Source organism: Chelonoidis abingdonii, chromosome 2 (assembly GCF_003597395.2).
Source record: "Chelonoidis abingdonii isolate Lonesome George chromosome 2, CheloAbing_2.0, whole genome shotgun sequence".
NCBI classification, from domain to species: domain Eukaryota; kingdom Metazoa; phylum Chordata; order Testudines; family Testudinidae; genus Chelonoidis; species Chelonoidis abingdonii.
Window position 1 is genome coordinate 176,131,730 of NC_133770.1, and position 14,089 is coordinate 176,145,818.

Below are 14,089 nucleotides of genomic sequence, written 5' to 3' on the forward strand. Positions count from 1 at the left end.
AACACTTCAACCAGCCTTGAGGATGATCCACAACTAACTTGGAGATATTCCCTGATGCTCCACCTATAGCCTGATGTGACTCTGCGGCCTGATTTTCAGAGGTGTTGAGCACCCACAACTCCTACTGAACTCAACAAGCTTCAGGTGCTTGGTGCTGAAAATCAGGCCATGTAATGTATAAGTGAGCCTTTTTTGATGGATTAGATTATAAGCCCACCTCTTGGGGCTATTTGAGCATGCTCAGCTCAGGAACTAAAAGGGGAGGGAGGCAATGGTGTCTTTATACCAAATGTCCATCCCCAATGGCTATTCCAGTAGCTGAGAATCATGAAAGCTGTGCTCAGACTGCAACCCTGAGGCACCTGCACCAGGACTTGAGGGGAGCATAAGACCATCTAAATCACCTCTGAACTGCCGGAGGGATCTTCCTATGCAAAGGGGGTCCTCAGTTGGCCACTTAGGCCACTCTTAAAGCTGCTTTCTATCACCAGAGTGGTGCACGGCAGACTTCATGATGGCCAGGATCTGACCCTTTGTCTTCAACCGTCTGATTTGGTGGCATACCTGTACAATATAAAAATAAACTTATTTATGAGCAGGAAGTGCAGCAGCCTCCTATTGGGCAAAACATGAGTCTGAGGTGTTAGCTATGGTAAGTACCTGCAAAGGGTTACTATTTGTAGCATCCTATTTGGACTTGTATTCTAAAGCTTTCATCAAAGTAAATCTGATTATTTTGCACATGGTTTTCCTGAAAGGATGTTATGATTTTCTAGATGTTTGGTGACTGGTGATAAATTAGGCTTTTATGATGTCATGTGAAAGGCCACTGCTTGGATTTCCTTCTCTATCGAGCATGCTGAAGAATACTTTCAGGACATGCTCAGAATGTAAAATTATCCTACCGTGTTTTACTTTAACCCTTTCATGGATCATTTGTTTTGTAATATGCCAGCTTCATGGAGGGCCCATAGCACCCCTTCCCCCACCCCACCCCCGTTGTTTTACTCTTTGCACATTTAAATGTCTCTCTTTAAATAGAGGTAATTTTTGTGGCTGTTAGGCATGTAAGGTAAACATAACTCTTGAACTTTAAAACATTAAAATCCTACATTATCTCCAGTTATCTTCTACTGATATCTGATTCTGACAATTGTCAGTGATTGATTGAGATGCAGGTAAAAAAGTGCTTATAGACAATAAATCAAGTATGACTGGTAATTAAGACATTTAGGGCTAGATTGTGTCTCTAGGACACAACCAATAACAAGGGGCAGCAAATAGTTGTTTTGTGCTAGGAAAGGAATTGTGGCTCTGGGATATATATTGGCCTGTTACAGCAGCAAATTATTAACCCGTCTCTCATGGTGACTCCACATGAGTGGGTGGAGACAAGAATCCACTCATTCCCCACCTCTTCCCTCTCCTCCTGCTTCCTGCCCACCTGCTCCTGGGTAGAAAGTAAGTGAATCCAAGGTCTGAATAGACAAGGTAGCAGTGTAAAGGGAGTTTTTACTTTTCTGTCCAGGCCTATAGTACAAGTCACAACTTAGCCTTTAACGGTTTGAAGTTATTAGCTAAACATATATCCAAGAAAGGGAAATAATATATGATGGTCACAGCTGTTGAAATGTTTCCATCAAAAACGTTTTTAGACCGAAAATGGCTTTATGATTAAACTCAAATTTTTGTGGGGGGAAAAACCTTTTCATTTTTTAAAAAATCTGGTTTTTGTTTAATAAAAAGTTAATTACATTCTCCTTCATCAGATATTACATTTACATCATAACAAAGTAGTGATGGTAGAACAGTGATAGGAATGTACTTTTAGACATCCCTATTATAGAATTAAAATATATTAGTTTGGGATTTTTTGTCAAGCAGTCGTGATATACGTGAGAGTCTGTAAAGGGAAATATTGGAGGTGACATGTCCAAAGACAAAATGAAACTCAGATTTCATTATCCCTTTTGGAGGGGAAGGAGGTTGTTTTTTAGTGAAATGCTTTATCCCTAGTTTTGTATCAAAATAATCTCCTGAGATTTCTTAGCAGAAATGGTCATGCGCAAAGAAATGAAGAGTTCATCTTTCATGTGTTAGCAGCCGGTAGCCTACTGATAACCTCTAATTGGAATAAGAAAAATAGCCCAGAACTAGAGAAATGGTTTCCAAAAATATAGGTGGTTGTTATGGAAAAATTAACACATCAATAATGTACCCAGCAAAATAGACAGAGGACAGGTAGATACTTTGAGTTTTGTTTAAATGGTAACCAAATATCTAACACTGTGCATTGACCGTGGGGGTGCAGGGGGGCACACCTGTCCAATTTTTTAAAATTTTTTTTATAGAAATGCTTGGTTTGCTAAATATGAGTAGAGACAGTAGTTTCACTCAAATTAATGAAATCCCCAGAAATCACATGGCTTGGATGTTGTAAAGAGATTCACTCTGTAATATGGTAACACCCTGTTAAATAGAGACTTGATTATTCTATTGCTTTATAACATTTCTCTTAACCAGTGGTTCTCAACCTGTGGCTCGTGGGCCACATGCAGGCCAGTCAACACACAGCTGTGGCCCATGTGACATCCTCAGGGCCATAAAGGTAGTATTGGATGTGGCCCACAATAGTAAATAGGTTGACCAAAAAAAAAAAACCTCACTGTTGTGATTATCATTTTCATTTCTGATACTTACATAGCAATGATTGGCAAACCTACTAACACTTTTTAAATGAATAAATAGTTTTAAAAAGTGATGGACTGTATTTCTGTGGCAGAGTTAAAATTTAGCAACATAGCAGGAGGCCAGTTTTCAATTTTCACCCTGCTGAGCAGATCAGTGAACGTATCAAAGGTTTTTAAGCGTGGGTCAGCAGCTTGCCACATAAGCATTGAATACCTGATTCCACCGCCTTCATTCACATTTCTTACTACATAATCAATCCTCTTGAAATCAAACAACTTTAACAATATAGTAAAAAAAAAAAAAAAAAAAAACACATGAAAAGCATGACAGGAAGGGGAAATGATGAGGAAAATAATCTTCAGATGTAATTAAAAATTATCTATGGCAATTACATTTAAAGAGCCTCTCACTTGCAATAATAAGCTCTCTGCCTGGTAACAAGTGCTTGTAGAATCAGAATGTGATTACCCAATTCTTCATTCCTTACTCGGGCAAAAGTCCCATTCACTTCCACAAGAGTTTTCAAAAGATCAGGGCATAATGGAACACAAGATACAACATAATACAGTTCAGTAATTAACAAACAAAAAAATTGATTTACTAATGAAAAGATGGCCTGATAGCTAGAATGGTATTCTTCTATGATGTCACAATTGGAAATGACCTTCTCATTTTGCCTCCTATACTGCCTTCTAAAAGGATCCCACTATTAGTAAAGCTCACTCATTTCACTAGAAAATTTGAACAACTCTGTTTTGTTTGTAATAAAATGTGGTTTCAAGTTATTTACTTAGATTTTTTTTGCAAGTTAACCCAAAGGTTTTTAGCTCTGTGCACATGTGTGGGCCTGGCTGGCTGGATACACAATATCAGAGGGAAAGAATATGTACTTACATGTGCATCTAAGGTCTGGTCTACCATTAGGGGTTTTACTGGTAATGTATAACTGTTTCAGTTAGGTGTATAAAGGTGATTTGTAATTATTCCCCTTCCATATGGGAATAAATACATCAGTATAAAGTACCTTTATACCACTATAACTGCATCCACACCAGGGGAGTATCACTTTAACTATACCAGTGTAGTTAAAGCAGCACAACTTTCTAATATAGACTGAGGCCATGGCTACACTGGAGAGTTGCAGCGCTGGTGGTGGATTTACAGCGCTGCAACTTAGTAACCGTCCACACCTGCAAGGCACATCCAGCGCTGCAACTCCCTGGCTGCAGCGTTGGCTGTACTCCTGGTCTGCTTGGGGTATAATGATTGCAGCGCTGGTGATGCACCACTACTCGTCAAGTGTGGCCACCAAAAGCGCTGCTATTGGCCTCCAGGGTATTAGGAGGTATCCCAGAATGCCTGTTCACAACAAACCAGAAGAGTGGCTGAACTCCGGGCACCCCGGAGCTGCTTATCTAAAAAACAAACACAGCTCCTGTTTGCTCCAGCGAGCGAGCGGAGGCAGGAAGGGGAATTGCTTTGGAATGTTCACAGCTGTTTGCTTGAGGAGAGAAGCCACACGGTGGAGGGGGAGGGGGGAGTCCGTGTTGAGCAGCTGCTTATGTGGTCTGAAGGCTATTTAGGAGTGCATAATTTGCATTTAGTGAGTAAGAGAGGGGTGGGGGAAGAGGTCGAAACTTTTAAAATGATTGAAGGTAGGTGCTGTATCTTCCAGTCCTTAGAACTTGGAAGGCAGGGAGCTGACAACATTGTCAGCTCCAAAAATCCGTTCTCTCTGTCTCCTCCATGCTCCCTGTCACATTCCACCCCACCCGCTTCTTTTGAAAAGCACGTTGCAGCTACTTGAATGCTGGAATAGCTGCCCACAATGCACCACTCCCAACAGCGCTGCAAATGTGGCCACACTGAGCGCTTTCCCTACACAGCTGTACGAAGACAGCTGTAACTCCCAGCGCTGTACAGCTGTAAGTGTAGCCATACCCAAAGCCTGCTTGAATAAGTTTTCTGTGTTGCAGTGGGGGGCAGCAAAATCAATGCACTGTAATTAAGATTTCAGTCTTCAGCTGCTATGTGGCCATTCATTTAAACAGTGTGTTTGTGTTTTAAATTTGAATATATGCACATACACACACAAAATGGGATATTGTCCCATGTTTTCCATTTCTTTTTTTCACCATACTCAGGATTTATATAATAAATGGTATGTGCAAGGGTAGTTGATTTAATCTAATTCATCTTCCCTGGAATTCTTACCGTTCTTATCATAGGCACCTGTTACACTTCAAAAGATCTCAGTAAGTGGAAGCCTTCATTGGTGTCTGCAGTGTCCCAAACTGGGATTATCATTGTGTTTATAGAATCATAGAAGCTGGAGTTGGCTCATCCAGTTTATCTTCCTGCAAATGCAGGATTGTGCCCTACGGTACATTTCTAGAGTAAAATCCTGGCCCCACTGATGTCAATTATAGTTTTGCCATTGCCTTCAGTAGGGCCAGAATTTCTATCTCTAGTGTCCAGTCTAGTTTTCAAAAGTCCTGAGCTGTGGGGCTTCCTGCACGCTTCTTGTGAGACTATTCCACATGTATGGACGGTGACATATGTAAACATGAATCTCATGTTCCTGAGGAGTATCTGGGCTCAAACTGGTTACACTGTAACAGTAGCTGGCCTGTAAAAATCTCCAGTAAAGAACACTTGTGTTGAGCAACTGAAGGCCTGATCCAAAGCCCTTTAAAGTTAGTGTTCCTCTCATCAAGCCCAAACTCAGGAGGAATTTTATCTGGACCAAAGACTAATTATTGCCAAGACATTTTCTCAGGCTTCATCTGGCAAATTAAAAGACTGACTAAAACTTGACCATATTAGGCATGTAACTCAGTTGACTTTTGCACAAAGATAATAACTGTAGTAACCTAATGTCTGCATATGCTCTCCTAAGAGGTACACATGCATTATGCTCTCGTGTTGATTAACTTGTGCACTGCCTCCATCAAAGTGATAACGCTCTGGCGACGAGAATCATACCATGCAGAGGGCCAGCTCCCTCTGTTTTGCTCCATTTGCCTTTTTATCTTCGATGTCAGTGTGCTTGTCAGAGCCAGTGCTGACTGACTCAATTTCCCTGAAGTTGAGCTGAAGCATTGTTTTAGCACTGACGGCATTCTGTTGGCCTCCCTGATGGACAATGCCACTGATTCCCAACTTCCTGAGCAGACCAGACAGTTTGCTGTTTTTTTCGTGTCTCTTATCACCCCCTGTCATTAAAAGAGAGGTCTGGCTTCAGCTGCAATTTGTGCTGATACGCAGCAATAAAGTGGGAAAGTGGGGGCAGGGGAGGAGGGAAAGAGAGGAGAGAGAACATTCATGACTAATTATCACCCTTCTGTTTATTACTGCTATGAGTTCTCATGCCTGCCTCTTTGGAGACTGATCAAATTGAAAATTATCAAACAGATCAATTAAAGACACTGCTGTAATGTGTCTGGTTTGTGGTAGAGGAAAGGCTGATCTCATTTGATTTATGTTTCGTTGATATTAGCACATACAATGGAACCCTTTGATTGGGCCTTATCCTGAAGGTACTGAGCACCCGTAGCCCACTGAAGTCAATCACAAGTGCAAGTGCTCAGCACCTCTCAAAATCAGCCCCATGCTGAAGTCATTCTATTCCACAGAAATGTTTGGATTATATGTGAAGTTTCTTAAGCAAACAATTTTTGCATATTAAAATACACTTAGGAAAAAGGTCAGGATTTATATTGCCAGTGGAGTTTCACAATATCCAAGTTCATTTTGAGGGTTTCCACCATATAGGCATTTGCCCTTGTCTTTCTCTGGGGCTCCTTGTGAAAAGTACTATATTTCGGGGGAGAGAAATCACTGACATGGGAGTGAAAATTAGCCTGCTCGTGCCACCTTAAAACAAATTTAGATGGGAACTAAATTCACTGGCATTCTTTTATTCCCTTCATATGTTAACTGTTCCACAACTTTGCTTTTCTAAGAACAGTGTGGAATATGAAAACAGAATGCCACTCCATAACTGCCCTTCTTAAATGCCTTAATATGTTTTCTCTGTTTGTGTGCAGATTTGGGGCTTTCCTTATTGACACACTTCATCTTAACAGTCCCTTCTTCTTTACAGGGCTTACAGGAGTCAAGCTTTTATTATATATTTATAGTTTGTATGGCACTTTACAGACAAATTAAGACAACGTCCCCTGCCTTGAAAATCTCAGAGTATAAGGGCTCAATCCTGCAAGCACCTACCACCAGACTATTATGACTAGCTCCATGCACTTCTTCGTTTGAGCTCAGTAACGTGTGTTTTGAGGCTCTTTGGCTCCAATCCTGCAGATTTACACACGTGATTAACTTTACACAGTGAATATTTCCATTTAAGTCAATGGGACCATTCACGCACCTAAGTCTTTGCAGGAACAGGGCCGTAGTTAAGGCACACAGGACAGTATAACAGCCTGGTGACAAGTAATGGAAGTGTTAGGGGAATAGAAGATAAGGGCGACAGCAATTGAATTACGCAGTTGCTGCAGTTAGCGATACATCTTGAGTATCATGGGTTGTCTAATTGATCAATCTAACTGATTTCAGGAAATGATTTAACAAAGTCTGCTATGTTTTAACAGTGAAGTGTAGCAGACACCCAAACATGCTATTGGGCTGACCTGTCAATGAGCTGCGTTACATGATCTCTTATTAAAACTACATATGAAAACTGCTCCAAAAAGTACCTGAAGAGAGAAGCATATTCTGCGTAATAAAATACATATGAGGAAGATCAGATGGTCTCAGTATGTGCCCCAAAAATTAAAGAAATGGAAAAATTATACAATATTACAGACTACTTAAATGTTGTTTTTTTCATAGCATGAGTCAAAGATGAGAGGGCTGTCTCAAGAAGGAAATACATCGGTTAGAGGAGAAAAATGGGCATTCAAATTACTACATTCTTGAAAACATTGTGACCTAGAAGTCCAATTCTGACAACCTTTCTCAGGCAAAAAATTGCAGGAACAGGCACTTAGTTTAGTGACTTTTCAGAGCTTCGCGTAACCCCTTTATCAGTTTATAAGATATCTGTGACATAAGAAGTCACCTTCCAGAAAAACTTTATGCATCATCTTGTGAATGTGACCACCACAACTTTCCAACTGCAGAACTGTTACAATTCAGGTCAACTCTTGTCTATTTTAGGGATAGAATTTCATCCTTGTTGAAGTCAATGGGAGTTTTGCCATTGACTTCCGTGGGGTCAGTATTTCACCGTAGGTGTTTTATAGCACCCATAACCTTGTTAGTTTTGTTCTGGATTTGCACTGGTGTAACTGGGGGCAGAATCTGACCCTAAATGTTGAGTTAAATGAATTAATCTAAATGTGATTAGATCAACTGTAGTGTTAGGAGAAAACTTACAGTACTTTTAAGCAATCTGTAGGCTTTCCCGCCCCTCATGTTGTCTTCAGTCTTTTCAAATTTCAGTTAAATTTAATTGAATTAGAGAGTAATAAATTGCACAGTGAAACCAGATCATTCACCTAATGAGTCAAAATAAAAGTAGTGATGACACTCAGAACCAGAGCTCAGGAAATGTGATATTTACACAGAAATATTTTACATTTTTTTTATCTGGGTTTTAGAACTCTTTTTAAAAAATGCCAGCCCACACTACACAGCAAGTTTCTCTGTACTCATGTGTGCACCTTTTTGTTTGTTTGTTTGAGCTTGGATTGAACTATAAAACCGAATCTCCATAAAATCAGATTTAATAAAATGTAGAGGTGGTTTTGGGGGGGTGAGAGGTTTTTTGGTTGCTTTTTGCACATTTAAGCTTTAAGCTATAATTATAAACAGAGGGGGAGAGGGCTAGACAAACAGAAAAGATCATATCAGATTCATTCTTTTCCCTGGCCTAGAGAGAAGATCCTATCACAGCTAAGTGAAGTTAAATCTGTCAGAGATTGTTACAATAGTGTTAAATGGCAACAGACAATTTGGCTGTTGCCTTTTTACCCCTTTAGCTACTTCATTGAATGCTCAGCTTTCCATATTCAGGAACAAGTTGTAACTCACATGTAAAACTTGCCATTTATATGCTTCATTTTCTTTTTCATGGAAAATAAGTGTGTGATGGCACTTCCTCCTAAAATGGATATGTAAACACTTCACTGTTGTTTTATTTGCAAAGTCCAAGTACTGTAAAATAACACAAAACAATTACCATTTTGAGCTGTGGTAAAAACAAAACAAAACCTCTTAGTTGCCTGTCTATTCCCTTGAATTCTACATGAAGTCAAGGAACTTTCTTTTTATACATTGTGTGCCTAAAACACGATACAAGAAATCCTGCAGAAATATTACTACATGACTATACTTTACTTACTATGCTATAAGAAACAGGAATATTGGCTGGTTGGTATTCAGCAGCAGCTGTCTTTCAAGAACCACAAAGATCCATTTTTCCTTGTGGGACTCAACTCATCCTCTTCCGTCTTAAACTTTTTTGGTCTGGTTGTGCCTCCAGAAAGAAAGGCCCTGGGACTGAAAAGCTGTAAGCCCCTGGAGTGATAAAGTAAGGCTTTATAAGACTAAATTTAAAAGTTAAATAGGTGCAGCTCTAGTTTCAATGAAAGACTTTAATTACATAAACAAGCAGTGATTCAGTTCCAAGAGTTTTTTCAAATATTCTTATTAAATTGTAATTACTTTATTGTTTTCATATTATGAGCTACTTGTAGAAAAATACAGGAAACATGACTGCAATACAATCCTTTAATCAGTAATAGCTTTTTCCAGTCATCGTGAAGAACATTTCCATTCTGTGTTTCATGCTTTCAGTAACAATACATTCAATCCTTGAATGTGGTTGTAACGTTATGATGATTGGTTTAAACTATAATATTGTTTTTCATATGCATGTTCTCTTCTATCTACTAACTTTTATAGCTGAACACCTTAAAACATCCATAGGAAGAAATTCTGCTTATGTAGTGCTATTTGTAACTAAATCTTATTGTAAAATAGGGTTTCAAGAAAGTATATAAACTTCTTTAGGAAAGTGATTTAAAATGGTTTAACCTGTATCAGATGGGGAAAAATTGTATTATCATATATAGTAAATCTTTTTACAAACTAAGCACGGTAATACTTTTACTATTTTATTGTTAAAGTATGTGAACTTTTAAAGGTTTCTCTTTTGTTTTTTATCTTACATTCTTAAGTTGATTTCATATACTAGCTTCTGTGTTATCTTATATACACCATACAGATGTAATCACTGCAACTTTAGAACTTTTATTGATCTGAAAAACAAATCTTATTTTTTGCTTATCAGCAATTGAGCACTTATGTTTTTGAATGGAGGGTTTGAATTGAAAAACACATTTTGGGGATGAATGGTTGTAAAGGAGAACATTTTTGTTAGAAAGTTTAAAGACTGTTCCCAAACCTTTTAAAGCAGCATATATAGAGTTTTCCTGTAAACTTATTTGCTGTGCAATGAGACAATGACATTCCATATCTCTTGACCTTTTTCCACAATGAATTAAAAAAAAAATACCCTAGATTTGGCAGGGTTTTGAAAGAATCTGTTTTTGAAATAAAGATTGTGGGTGTAAAATTATTACTTTATACAATGTTTATAAAAATGAAACTCTGGTTTTATTACATACCTTTTCATTAAGACTTTTAAAATTAGATTATATTAAAAATACTAAGTTACTAGGTAATGGTTTAAATGTTTAAAACAGCCTGCATTGGTATTGATTGAAAGGGAACTGGTTTTGTACAGAAATGTGTATTTTAAGAGGATTTTTCTTACTTCTGGATGTATATAATACATGTTAAACTAAAATGAGAGAGAGGGCATGCATTAAATACTTCCAGTTGGATTTAGAACCTGATTCAAGTCAATGAGAGTCTTTCCTATTTCAGGGCCAGATTTTGCAATGCTATGCTCACCTGGGTATTCCTGACTCAGAGAAATAATCTGATTACTCAAATTGGGAAGGGTTTTACTGAATTTGGCCCCAAATGTCTACTGCAATTTCCAAATGCCCTGATAGAATTGCAATAGGAAATGTTTAGGAGAACTTAGGAAAACAAAATGATTTTGCTTGTCATTGTATTTTGTTTTGATCTGGCTATTTAGTCTTTTCTGGAGGAAGCCAACATTATTTTTAGCATACAGACTGAATTATTAAAAATGCTGCCTGGAACATTCTCAGCAGACCTGTTTGTTCCACATCCCCATCTGCAGTACAGTACCTGAGGTGATTTTCCTCTGCTCCTGGAAGCGAACTCTAGTTTTATGTAGCACACTTTTGAAGAAGCATTTCCTACATTTGGCACAGGGTGAGGCAATTTTTGGAAGTTAACACGATCACAGGCATGCAGGAAGATGGTATCTGGAACATTGTGTGTGCAGCAGTACTTCTTTTGGAGAGTTGATGCCACAAAATGCTCATTAGCTCCATCACTGGTCAGAAAGGATGGAGGAAGGAGGGGGGAAAAACCCCACATTTTTCCAATTTTAGAGACACCAAAACTGCTGCCTTACATCACTGAATTCAAATATGAAGGCAGAATTTATCCCAAACATTCCCTCTCCCCCAAGGGGAAAGACAATTTGCTGTGAAATTATACAGCTATCCTTTCACATACAGAAAGCTTTTAACTGTGTTTTAGGTGAGTTGTGTATATAAATTCAAGCAAAGGGGGATATGTGTATAACTAATGTTTAATTTAGAAACAATAAATAATCAAATATTTGTTTCATTAGAGATGCAGCATGTGTGTGTTTGTGGTGCTTTAAATAGGCTTGAATCATAAAGATGTGGTTGACTAACAGTGTCTGGGTTCCTGTAATACTATTTCAGGGTAGTTTCTCTGTATCTAGTTGTTATATATCCAGTTACTTTTATTTCCACATGCATGTTCAAGTTACTTCTTGTAAAAAATAGTGGGCCAAAAGCTTTCACTCTCCATGTTATCTGCTGGACGTGCCATCACTGCTCTATTAACAATGCAGTAACAGGGCTTCTAACAGTTATCCAGCACTGTCTTTCCATGATCACATGTTTTTTATTTTAGAGAGAACATTTCAGTTGTCATGTTTGCTTTGTGATTTACTTCTGTTTAACCAAAAGGGAAAAAATGCAATAATTTGAAACAGCTCTGTTAGTAGCGTGATCGGGACATATGACAACTTAATGTAAAGGGTTCACCATTAAAGAGTCAATAAGGTTTGATGTAAAGAAGAATTACTCCTTACGTTTTAAATAGCCTGTGCTAGGCTTTTTTAAATGTGCATCCTGGTGATTTATAGGCATCTGAGCTTCAACTGAAATTGCACAATCAAAAATAAATGATTTTTCTCAGCGTGTCTAAGTGTGTCTTGTAACGATGCTGATCTAGCCAAGGACTTACAGGGACATGCGTGTGAACAGAGGAGCCTCTTACATAAGTGGTGCTAGACAATAGCTGTCAGCAGTTTTGTGTGGCCCTTGCCTTACCTTTCCACCTCAACTGCAACCTGTTAAGGGAGCCAGGCCAGTGGTTTCGTTAGCCTGAAGGGTTTTGGTCTAGCTTCAGTCTTTTAAAGACAAGCTGCTGGGGGCCTCAAGATGCTTTAGATAAGAAGCAAGCACTGCAGTGGCAAACGTTACACACTGCAACAAGGAACACACAAAGAGGTCGTGCAATGATTTTCCTTTTCCTTTTCCCAGGATTTTCTTCAAGGAGATCGTACCAAAGCAGAACAAAAACTGAACTGGAAACCCAGAGTCACTTTTGATGTAAGTTCTCTTACTGGACTGTGTTATTCCTGCCATGTTTGTGTAGCTTTGTGGAAAGAGGGGAGCTCTTAACTGGTGAGCAAAAAGAGAAATTGCTGTTTCAATAATGATTACATGAAGGCTATTTAAGAAGCCAGCTGCTCCTATTGAAGGATTGAATGCTTTAATATTCTTTGGACTGAATATTGTGGTGCTGGACATTTTGGAAAATGGTTAGCTTTAATTAGAGTCTCAGCCTTAAAAGCCAAGCCCCGGCGGAATAAAACTGTAGAAAAGAAGCACAGCACTCAATTTAAAGCATGGAAATACACTAATAAAACAAACCAAGGTTTCTATTAATAAGGCATTTAAATTTCATGTCACTGCTATTTTCATAGCGGATCCTTCAGAAGGGTATTTCTCATAAATTGTGGTATTTTTTAAATTACTGCTCAATTGTCTCTGGATTTGACAGCCCCCCGGGATTTGCTTTCCTGGACTTCTGTTTGCTGCCCTTAAGATCAAAATTAACTTTTCTCTAAAAGTAAAATAATAATTGAAATGATACAGAAAATGAGGAGTCGAAGGGGTGGGGTTTGTTTTGGTTTTAGTGCCTTGAGTTTCACACAACGGACTGGCAATTAAACTTAAAAAAAAAAAAAAAAAAACACAGGCTTTTCAGTCTTCCAGAAGACCAGAATAACCACCACATGCTGTTCCTTCTTGCAGGAGTTGGTGAAAGAGATGGTGGAAGCTGATGTGGCACTCATGAAGAATAACCCCAATGCCTGAGCCTGTTCTTTGCCTCCAAATGGGCTTTTCCTCTCCCCTAGAAAAATCAGCCTGAGGGTTGGTAGAGGTTGTCCTCTGCATCTTAGCTGGACATAATTGATTGGAGGAGAATCATGATCGGTGTAAAATCGGGGGGGGGGGGCTTTAATTAATTTTATTGTTTGTTCTTGTGTAAAAGATCCATTTAATTTCCAGATCTTTAATTTGCAAGTAAGAGAAGATCTCAAACACCATTGCTACTGCTCCTGTTTAACTTTCTTAAATTTGAGGTTTATCTCCACGATTGTTTCCCCTCATCATGTACCTGAAAAATATTGGCTGGGATTTGACCAGTGAGCTTTCCAGTTAATTTTCTTTTGATATTAAAAATCATCTTTCTACAGAAGACCTGAAGTGCATATTATTGCTTTCTCCAGCTAAAAATGAAAGAAAATCAAAACAAAAAAAAAAAACCTTTGCCACTAACATAACTCGGTTCTTTTCCTCTAGTCTTCCTTTTCTGTCCACTCCTTGTTTTTATTTCCTGCTGCTTACCTCCACCTCAATGTACCATTTCCACCGCTTGAACGCTTTAAAGTTTGGGTAACTGATATAACTTAGTGAAATTGACTTTGGTCCATGACGAATTAATGCCTAATTGCTCAAATATTTTCAAACTAGTCAGAGGGGATTGTAAAGCGTTTTTTGAAAACGCCAGTTTGTCTGGGCGTGAGAGACAGAAGAAATACAATAAGCTTCTCTATCCAGCACCTTTAAGATCCAATTCCTGCAGAACTGAGCCATTCACATTTCTGCTGACTATAATTAGAGCTCACCCAGGAGCTCCAACCATCTCGAAAGATGCCTTAAGAAAT

General features: G+C 38.6%; 1 protein-coding gene across 1 annotated transcript in view; it reads left to right on the plus strand.

Moving 5' to 3' along the window:
- The window catches only part of GMDS (GDP-mannose 4,6-dehydratase), a 560,814-nt gene extending 547,194 nt beyond the window's left edge, over nt 1–13,620 (plus strand). The window contains exons 10-11 of the mRNA XM_032792438.2: nt 12,396–12,464; nt 13,173–13,620. Coding sequence (XP_032648329.1) covers nt 12,396–12,464; nt 13,173–13,235 — 132 coding nt within the window. The 3' untranslated portion in view covers nt 13,236–13,620. The remainder of the gene's footprint in view (nt 1–12,395; nt 12,465–13,172) is intronic.
- Nucleotides 13,621–14,089: the final 469 nt, after the last annotated feature.